The following is a 10,756-nucleotide window of genomic DNA, read 5'->3' as shown; positions in this document are numbered from 1 at the left end:
GTTTAAACATTTTAACAATATGTGTACTTTCATCACGTGAAAATGTATAAACTATGTAATAATTGAGAAAAGTCTGTTCATTCAGAGAGTTTACTCAAACAATTTATCATTGAATTGACACATACTGTAGGGGATTTACAGTAAAAGACCCGTAGACCAGTTATGATGAAGTCAAGTCAGGACTTCAATCTCAAACACTTCTGGAATCATGACAGGACATTAAGTCCTAGAGATTATCAAAGATGCAAAGCATGTACAATAATAAGGATTAAAACATGATGTTACGTCTGTATTGTGATTTTACACTCCTTCTTACTTTCCTAAATCAATATAATCACACAAACTCCTCAAGGGCAGAGTGATGTTTTTAAACATGATGATAAGAAGTCTCTTTTCACTGTCACACTGACCTAGAGAGAGCCTAAGCATTCATTACAGGTTTAAACCATTTATTATTCTCTACTTTCTCTATCAGAAAAGGCTGGTCTCAGTCATGCTTCAATCATCAATTTAAAATAAGATATTTCAGATAATAATTGATTTCTATTTAAAAAAATATTTATATTTGAAGTAAGATGAAGCCACGGCACCCGTCCTTTCAATACATTTTAACAAAAATATTTATAAAACAGTGAGTTGTCGGAGGTACAGTATATGAATTTTTATTTCAAATAACTGTGTCCAATATATAAATGAAAATGAAAAGCTGATTTTTGGTGTCTTTGATCAGTACATGAAACATGTTAAATTGTATTTTTTAACCTATATATCCAGCTGTTTTTATTCAAGCAGAGAGTGATCTGAACTGTCTCCTCCAGGACATTTACAGCAGACAGTGTGTGAACAAAGTGAGGAGGATAACCAGAGACACGAGCCACCCGAGTCATGGTGTGTTCTCACTCCTTCCATCAGGAAAGAGATCCCGCAGCATCAGCACCGCACCCGCAGACTCTGTGACAGCTTTTTTCTCCGAACACTCACACTCTTCAACTCTTGACATGAGCACTTTATCCACCACTATACACAACTCTACACAAAACAACAATTTATACACTCTCTCACTGTAATAACACATGTGTACATTGCTGTGTATGTAAATGATGTGTCATTTGTTATTCTTTGATTAAACAGTTGTACAGAAATGTTTACGTTGTAAATGTGTCAAGATGTCGCTTAACCTACCAGAAATCTCTCTTTTCTCCTCTTGTAAATCAAACACTTTTGTTGAACTGATTGTTGAACAGAATTTACAGTTTACTGCTTAGTGAAGTAGGTTTTTCAAAGTCAAAGTGCTTTTTTGTCAATTCTGCCCCATGTACAGTACATACATTTACATAGAGGATTGAAATTGGGTTACTCTCAGACCCATGGTGCATACAAATAACACTAACAAAGAAGAAAATAATACTTAAAAAATACAGGTAAATACAGATTATACATATATGTCAAATAGAAGTATTACAAGCAGGGATATTTAAAACAAATAAGAAGATAATGACAGACAGAGTTGAAACCAGTGAAATATGCATCAGTATAGATGTAGGGAAGCCCTGAAAGACCTCCAGACAGTTTCTATGTATGATTTATATATTATTATAAAACATGACATGTCTAGCATGTGTATTATGTTTTCACAAACTTTTATTCTGGATGTGATTAATCATGTGTAATGGTTTGACAGCCCTTACAGACACACAGAGAGTGGCATTGAGTCAGAATCTGATCTCAGAACACCTCAGAAAACTCACTTAAACACATCATTTTGAATCAAAGACATTTATACATTTGGAATACATTTTATTTACAGTTAGGAAGCAGGAGAACTGACTTATGCAGAAGCACTCAAAATGGTTTGGAAAATAAAATCTAAGGAAGTCAACAGAATGGAGTGGAGTCATCCAGTCATCAAACCAGACAATATGAATGAACAGTCATGGTAGTGGACAAGAATCTTTTCTCATTTTTGGCTGAGGTTGTGAACTGCTCAGCGCAGACCTGGCAGAAAGGATAGAAATAATCATTAGAGCAGCAGAAAAATATCTGGAGTCAGAGGGAGTTACATTAGAACAGGTAAATGATCAATTAAAGACGCAATCGGAAAATTCTCTGGCACCCATGCAGCGGATCATAATAATGTTATTGATATTGCAATGGAATGCACGGAGCAAACGGACAAGAATAAAAAAATTCACTGAAGAACAGAAAAATAAACCACATGTAGCTTGCATTCAAGAAACATCCCTGATAGCACACATCTGGCTTTCGTTGACGTCTCCATTTTCATCAGCAAGACATCTTAAATACATAGTTTGCTCATCTGCAATACGTCTCAGAGATGTCTGCTGTCAGACGTCATACAGACCTCTAGAAGATGTCTGTAAGATGATTATGATTTAGAATGGATGTAAAGCTGCTCTTTCCAAGATGTTCAGCAAATGCTTTTTACGCAGCAGATCTCCAGACCTTTAGCAGACGTATTACAGACGTTCAGACGTCTCCGAGACGTATTGCAGATGTGCAAACTATTGCAGATGTCTTTCAGATGTAAATGCTGACGTCAAATAGACATAAGCCAGATGGAGTGTGCTATCTGGGATGGCTGAAGCCCCAGGTGGATTTTTAATTAGGTTATAAGAGTGTGAGAAGGGATAGAATGTCTGGAACAGGAGGAGGAGTGGGTACTTTTGTAAAGGAAGAGATACTGTTTAGAACAGTCGAGATGTTATGAATCTGAAGTAGTGGAAGTAGAGCTATGGGCTTAAGAGCAGAAATTGAGAATAATAAATGACAATTACCCGTGTGAGAGATTGAATCATAGATTGATTTGGTGTGGAGATTTTAATGCACATTATGGGGAAGAGTGAAAAATGATATTAATGGAAATATTATAGAGGATATTATGTTAGATAAAAGTGAGTTAGTTTGTGTTAATGATTGTAGAGCAACAAGAATTGATTTAGCAAAAGGAATTTCTTCTGCGATAGACTAAACCATTGTTTTAGGAGACCTGGCATGGAGATGTGTGTGTGAAGTATTGGAGGGAGTGATCATTATCAGATTTCTTGTAAAATAGCAATAGACATGGAAGTAAATGCCTAGGTATAGAAATTGAAGTCAGCTGACTGGGATTTCAGGAAAAAAAATTAAGGAAATAAGTGAGAGTCTTTGTAAGGCAGCAGCAGAAGTAAAACAATAAGAAGAAACAAGTAAAAAAGTTTAAAAAGATTGTTGATAAATGCAAAAGAGTTCTAAACATTTGAAGATGTTTAGCTGGGGTGGATTAATGGGGAAAGCGTCATTCATTGAAGAGAGTGTATTGTGCAATAATGAGGTCAACCATAGATTATGGATGTATAGCATATGGGTCTGTGACTAAAACATTGCTGTGTAAAGTAGAAATGGTTCTGTCATAGGCACTCTGAAGATGTTGTGGTGCTATCGGGTCTACTCCTATTCCTGCCTTAGAGGTAGAAATAAATGAAATGCCTTTTGATATAAGGAAAATGAAACTAATGTTGAATTACTGGTTAACAGTTAAGGGAAATTAGGAAAATCATCCAATTAAAAAAGTGTTGATAAAATGTTGGGGACATGAATCTGCTAAACTCAATAGTTTTGGATGAATAATAGAAGAGGGAGCTCTGTCAAGAGGAATCATGAATATAGAATTGAGCCCGACAGCTGGCGTCTCACCCATGTCTCTTTACCATTAGTAGATCTTAAATTGCATAAAATGGTCAAAACAGAGTGGTAACCAAAGATGTAATGGTGACGCAGTATCTTGAGCAGAATTATACATCAATGACTACAGTTTACACTGATGGATCTAAACATCGAGCGTCAGCAGCAGAATATAACCCACATTATCAAGTTAAGATAGGTAAAAGGGTATCAGATCAAGTACATTTAAATTTCCATTTAGTCATTTGGCAGAGGCTTTTATCCAAAGCGACTTACAGTGCACTTATTACAGGGACAATCCCCCTGGAGCAACATGGAGTAAAGTGTCTTGCTCAAGGACACACTGGTGGTGACTGCTGGGATCAAACCAGCAACCTTTGATTTACCAGTTCAGTGGTTTAACCCACTAGACCACCATCTCCACTGGGTTAGGAGTTTATACAATGGAGATAAATGTGGTTAGCTATCATGTGGATGGAGGACACTCGATCAATGAATGTGGTGATATGCTCAGACTCTTATTCAGCATTAAGAAGTTTAACTAGTGGGAGATCTTCAAGACCAGATGTTTTGTATGATACTCTTTCAAGTATGTACAGGGTTAATGCATTGGGGAGCAAGATATGTTTCTTGTGGGTCCCAGCACATGTGGGAGGAAGTGGATCATTTAGCAAAAGAGGTGCTGAATATATCTTATATAGAAATGATTATTACACTTTGTAAAGAAGTTAAGTCTATTATTGGAACAGATATAAAAGGCAAATTGCAAGTACAATGGAACGAGGAGGAAAGCGGAAGACATCTTTATCAGATTCAAAATGTAATAGGTGGTGAAAGAGGAAGTCACAGCAGCAGAAGAGAAGACACAATCATAACTAGACGTTGTCTGGGCATACAGCACTTATTTATTCTCTTTATAGAATGAACAAACATGAGTCTGGGAATTGCAGTTTATGTGGATTATCAGAAACTGTAGAGCATGTATAAATATATTGTACTGCTCATCAAACCGAAATGACATTTCTGGAGAAAGAGTTTAAAGAAATGGGGATCAGAGAAATTACACTTAAAAAACTGTTGAATAATAGCACAGAAAATTAAAAAGTATATAAAGCACATATAAAGTACATAAATCCTGTTTGATAGGATTTAGAAGCGAATTTGTTTAGTTATTTTGTTATATATAATATTATTAATATTGTGGGTTTAGTTATTCTATACCAATGAAACACACTCCAGCTCAGTAGGTGGCAGGAATGCACCTTTCGGTTTGTGTTTCAACCGCCATAAAAAGACAAAAGAAGAAGAAGAAGGAGGAGAAGAAGAAGAAGACGAAGAAGAAGAAGAAGAAGACAGGACTTTTAGTTTGAAATACATTTATTTTGAAACACAGCTCTTTTGGCGGACAAACACAATTTCGGGGTTTCTGACTTCATGTGGTTGTAATTGTCGTTTCTTTGCTGTTTTCTCAACAGATGCGGTAAGTGTTGTTCAAACAGTTCAGTTAGTTACTCGTGTCAGACAATAAAAGTTCTTGTTTTATCGGTCAGTAACACGTTTCAGTTGTCATCAGGCGGTTGGCATTCATGTCAACAACACAAGAGACACGCACGCACGCACGCACGCACGCACTCATTCAGTGATGTGTTTGTTTAATGTTGTGTAGTCATGAGTGAGTTCAGGATTCATCATGATGTGAATGAGCTGCTCGGGCTGTTGAATGTCAGCAGTGGTGATGGAGCAGAGCTTTACATCGATTTACTGCAGAAGAACAGAACACCATACGTCACCACCACAGTCTCTTCTCACAGCGCAAAGGTAAACACGTGCACGAGCACGTCTGCTTCAGTTCAGTGTTCCAGTCTGTGCACTACACCACTTGATATTGTGTCACAGGTGAAGATCGCGGAGCACTCCAAAACACCTGAAGACTTCCTGAGGAAATATGAAGAACTGAAGTCGAAGAACGCCCGCAGTCTGGATCCTCTGGTGTATCTTCTGTCCAAACTCACAGAGGATAAAGAGGTTCATTAAATACACAACACAACATCTACAGTATAGAAACCTCATGAATCCACATCGTATTTCAACACACATCTTTATTTTAGACCTTTATGGTTTCGTCCTAGTTTTCAATAATATGAAAGAACAGCTGTACGGTTGTGATCCGGTCAGAACTCACTGACCGCTCCTGTTCTTCAGACTCTAAAGGTTCTGCAGCAGAATGCCAAAGAGAGATCAGAGATATCAGCTAATGCCACGTCAAGCACCAGCGCGTCTTACAGCATTCCTGCAACCAGCAGTAAAATGTCCATGCAGGACCTGGAGGAACTGCGGAAGAAGCTTGGAAACGTGACGGCCAGCTCCAGCGTGCCTCAGGTACCTGACCTGAATGAAAGAAAACCGTCGTACGGTCGATCTCTATTTTGCATTGTTAAGACAGTTTGTTTGTCTCTGTCAGTCTTCAGAAGTGATCCGGAAAATGCTGCGAGACCGACATAACAAGAAGAACCCAACTCAACCCAACCCTGTGTTTCCAAACTGGGTGTATGACCGGCCTGCTCTGATTGGAGATTTCATCACTAGCCCCGCCCCAGTGGGAGAGCCGGTGGTGTCTATTGGTAGGTGACTGAAGTTTGTAAATCGTAGCCCATAGAAGGTTTGCAGGTGAAATGTGATATTCATCAAATGGATGGGATTTATTTATCAGGAACGGTTTGTGATTTTTGAATCTGGACGTATATTTAAGGTGCAGTTTGTAACAATTTAGTGGTAAAACATCCAAAAACCTCTAGACTAGTGTTAGATCTTTTGTTCAGTACTGACAACATCTCATATGTTTCCAACTACTTGTATATCGTGAGAAAATCTCCATTCTGAACAGTGATAGGGGGCTGTGGCGTCGCCTGTCAATCTCGTCATATCTGTGTTCCCCTTTGTTACCGCCTTTACTGACGTAGAAACCACATGACAACAGGGTCGTGGACACATGCAGAAGTCGTGTCTAGCAAGCCACTAACTTGTTTCGAACAGTCACTTATTTATGGACCACAATTATAAAACATTTCTTCATCTGCTGACATGACTTCTTGTTCCGGTCTGATTGATGTCATCAGCGGTGGAGTTGAAGACAACAGATCCAATCATCTCACGCTCCTGACGGTGTCATTAAGCTACAGCATTGTTGTTGTTTTGATCGTGCACGCTCTAGCTGTGTTTTTTTACAAACTGCTTCTTTAAGATATTCTCCCCGTATACTGAATAAGTCGGTTACAATTAATTGTCTATTGAATAATGCGATTATGGCGATGCATGTCTGTTTAAAGGCTTTTGACAACGATTAATAACTATACATTTATTAAATGAAGAAATTATAGCCACATTAAGAAATGTGAAAATTCTGTCAACATTCCCTAGAGTGACCTTAACAGAAAACAGAGATATGAGGATGATGTGGTCTTGCTGTGTACTGTAGATCTGAAATCACTTGAATGAAACTCATCAACACAAAAACCCAATGTTTGATGTTCAGGATCAATGGCGCTGTCAGCGCAGGAACACGCTCTAGTGGAGGATCTGTTGTATGTGTTGGTGGGTGTGGACGGGAGGGACATCAGTGCTCAGCCTGTGCTCGGCAGACAGAGTCGATCCTTCATCATCGACCCCTCACTGGACATGTCCATCAAAGAACTTGTGAGCCGAATATTACCGGTGGCGTCGAGTTACTCCACCATCACACGGTCAGTTAGCCTCATGAACATGCTGCTGTAGGATACATGTATAAGTTCAGATGGTCCGCTCAGTGTCACAGACCATGAGAAAATCTTCAACGTCTAGAAAATGCTTGTTTGAACGTGCCTTCTGAAATAGTTCTCTGATGATGTGGCTGTTTTGTAGGTTCACAGAGGAGAAGTCGTCGTTTGAGTACGGTCAGGTGAATCATGCTCTGACAGCGGCTATGAGAACTCTGATGAAGGAATATTTCATTCTCATCACACAGCTGGAACATCTCCACAGACAGGGAAGTCTCTCTCTCCAGAAGCTCTGGTTCTACATACAGCCCACCATGCGCACAATGGAAATCCTGACCTCCATCGGTACTGACACGCCAGCGTGTGTGTGTGTGTGTGTGTTATGAGCTGAACGGAGTGGACTACAATGAGTTTGTGTGGTTCAGTGTCTTGTGTTTGTGGATGGTGCAGATGTGTGTTAATGACTTCATCTTCATCCAGCGACGTCTGTGGATAAGGGCGAGTGTATGGGCGGCTCCACCCTCAGTCTGCTTCACGATCGCACCTTCAATTACACAGGAGACAGTCAGGCCCAAGAGCTCTGCCTCTATCTGACTAAAGCCGCCAGTGTCCCGTACTTCGAAATACTTGAGAAGTGGATCTATAGAGGCATCATTAAAGATCCGTACAGGTAAAATCTGAACCAAGTGTGTTTTCATGTTCCAGAAGAACAAACCGTTGATACTGAACTCTGTGATGACATGAGTGAAGTTCACTGTGGGTGTGTTTGGGTTTTTCCAGTGAATTCATGGTTGAGGAACATGAGCTGCAGAAAGAGAAGATTCAGGAGGATTATAACGACAAATACTGGGACCAACGATACACCATCGTCCAGCACCGCATCCCTTCATTCCTGCAGAAGATGGCTGATAAGATACTAAACACAGGTGTCTCACACAGACGCACACGCACGAACACACACATAGACAAGCACGGACGCACACACAGACGCACACAGCATTATAAAGTGCATGAAACATCTTTTGAAGGTGATCTGACTTCTTTCTCGTTCCAGGCAAGTATTTAAATGTGGTGCGTGAGTGCGGCCGTGACGTGACCTGCCCGGACGCCAAAGAGGTTCTGTACACCCTTAAAGAGCGAGCGTACGTGGAACAGATCGAGAAATCATATTATTACGCCAGTAAAGTTCTGCTGGACTTCCTGATGGAGGAGAAGGAGCTGGTGTCACGTCTGAGGTCCGTCTGATCCTCATAGTTCCTCACAGGGTTATGCCATGGTTTGCTGATGGGATGATTTGTCCTGCAGGTCCATCAAGCATTACTTTCTGATGGATAAAGGAGATTTCTTCGTGCACTTTATGGATCTGACGGAGGAGGAGCTGAAGAAGCCGGTGGATGACATCATTCCTCCACGTCTGGAGGCACTGCTGGAGCTGGCTCTGAGGATGAGCACGGCCAACACCGACCCCTTCAAAGATGATCTGAAGGTTACTCGTCGATCAAACAGTGTTTATCAGTATGTGTGTGTTCTCCAGATGATGTTCAGCCTCACTTTTCTCTCTCTCTCAGATTGACCTGATGCCTCATGATGTCATCACTCAGCTTTTGCGTGTCCTGGCCATAGACACCAAACAAGAGAAAGCCCTCATTAATGCAGAGCCCACGGAGGTGTCACTCAGCGGTCTGGAGGCTTTCTCTTTTGACTACATTGTCAAGTGGCCTCTGTCACTGATCATAAACAGGTAGTCGTCAGTGTGTACTCGAGTCGACAGTGTGTACACGTCAATGTGTATGTTCATCTCAACATGATGTTGTGTGTTCCAGGAAGGCTTTGACGAGATATCAGATGCTCTTCAGACACATGTTCTACTGTAAACACGTGGAGAGACTTCTCTGTAACGTGTGGATCAGGAATAAAGAAACCAAGCAATATTCACTGCTCTCCGCCAAGTGGTGAGATCCGACCTTATTCAGTTTGTTACTGACTCTCTTCAGTTCTGATGATCTTTACTCAGACACTCGTGTCAATCACAGGTTCGCCACCGCTTTTGCATTAAGACAGCGGATGCTTAACTTCGTTCAGAACATTCAGTACTACATGATGTTTGAGGTGATGGAGCCCACGTGGCACGTCATGGAAAACAACCTGAAGTCTGTGAGTTCGGCTCCTTCCGACTGCTGGTCCTTTTAAAATGTTTAAAGTATCATAATGTGGCAGTGTGCGTGCATGTGTTCACTCACTCGTCTGCTTCAGGCGTCCAACATTGATGACGTGTTGTGTCATCACACCAGTTTTCTGGATAACTGTCTGAAGGATTGCATGCTCACCAACCCCGAGCTGCTCCGGATCTTCTCCAAACTCATGTCCGTCTGCGTGATGTTCACCAACTGCATGCAGGTATGAGTACAGACCGTGAGAGGAAGAGAAGTGTGTGTCCGTGTGTAACTCTGAGCGTTTGCTCTTGATCCCTCAGAGGTTCACTCAGAACATGAGGATAGACGTGGAGATGAAGCGTCTCGCGCTGGAGAAGAGCCCCTGTCCGGCCCGGAGCGAATGGAAGGACGAGGCTGAGAGGAAGAGAGTGACCTCCAAAGTGAGCGCAGCAGCACAAATATGAAGAATAGCAAAAGACAAATCTATTATTTATCTCATTTGAATACTGGATTCTGATTGGCTGGAAGGTGTGCATTAAAAACCTTAAATGCACGGTAGCTCCAGTCAGTTTGATTACATTTAGAATGATCATGTTCACCGGTGTGATCTAAACATAAACTGTAAAGATCAATAAAAGCTTTAACTTGGCAAATGATGGTGTACTGAAGAATGTGTTGTGTATTTGTCCTCCTGTCAGTTTGTGTCTGAGCACATGGACGCTCTTCAGTCGGACTCGGGCTTTGAGGGCACCATCAGTAAGTTTGACAGTAACTTCAGCACCCTGTTACTGGATCTTCTGGATAAACTCAGCATTTACAGCACCAACGACTGTGAGCACAGCATGATCAACATCATCTACAGGTGAGGACACAGGTGTGTATTGAGCAGGAGAGAGAGTGGTCTTGTGCCCGTGTCATGACGACATCATGTGTTTTCTAGACTGGACTTCAATGGTTTCTACACGGAGAGACTGGAGAGGATGGCCGTCGAGAGGAGTCAGAGGACCGCTGCGTGACATCAGCCGACAGACATGATGATGTTTATGTTATTGAACAGTTCCTTCTAGCCGTTGTACTGTGTTTGTTCATCTGTAACCCAATAAAATCAATGAGTAACACGCAAAGCTGGTTCTCTTCTTCACACAAAATGAATTCTTATCACCTATAAAC

The 10,756-nt window shown here is 41.0% G+C and overlaps 1 protein-coding gene across 1 annotated transcript; it reads left to right on the top strand.

Annotated features, from left to right (window-relative positions):
- The first annotated feature begins 5,023 nt into the window (after positions 1-5,023).
- On the top strand, positions 5,024-10,710 carry tubgcp2 (tubulin, gamma complex associated protein 2). Its single transcript, XM_056771374.1, has 18 exons — positions 5,024-5,161; positions 5,348-5,499; positions 5,578-5,706; positions 5,884-6,060; positions 6,143-6,302; positions 7,214-7,421; positions 7,579-7,778; positions 7,914-8,103; positions 8,214-8,359; positions 8,488-8,668; positions 8,739-8,919; positions 9,002-9,174; positions 9,257-9,385; positions 9,467-9,587; positions 9,687-9,830; positions 9,907-10,026; positions 10,285-10,448; positions 10,527-10,710. The coding sequence occupies exons 2-18, from the start codon at positions 5,350-5,352 to the stop codon at positions 10,600-10,602; spliced, it is 2,649 nt and encodes an 882-aa protein (XP_056627352.1). The 5' UTR covers positions 5,024-5,161; positions 5,348-5,349; the 3' UTR covers positions 10,603-10,710.
- Positions 10,711-10,756: the final 46 nt, after the last annotated feature.

The sequence above is a fragment of the Triplophysa dalaica genome, chromosome 17 (assembly GCF_015846415.1).
Source record: "Triplophysa dalaica isolate WHDGS20190420 chromosome 17, ASM1584641v1, whole genome shotgun sequence".
NCBI classification, from domain to species: domain Eukaryota; kingdom Metazoa; phylum Chordata; class Actinopteri; order Cypriniformes; family Nemacheilidae; genus Triplophysa; species Triplophysa dalaica.
This window is presented reverse-complemented; position numbering and strand designations above follow the sequence as displayed.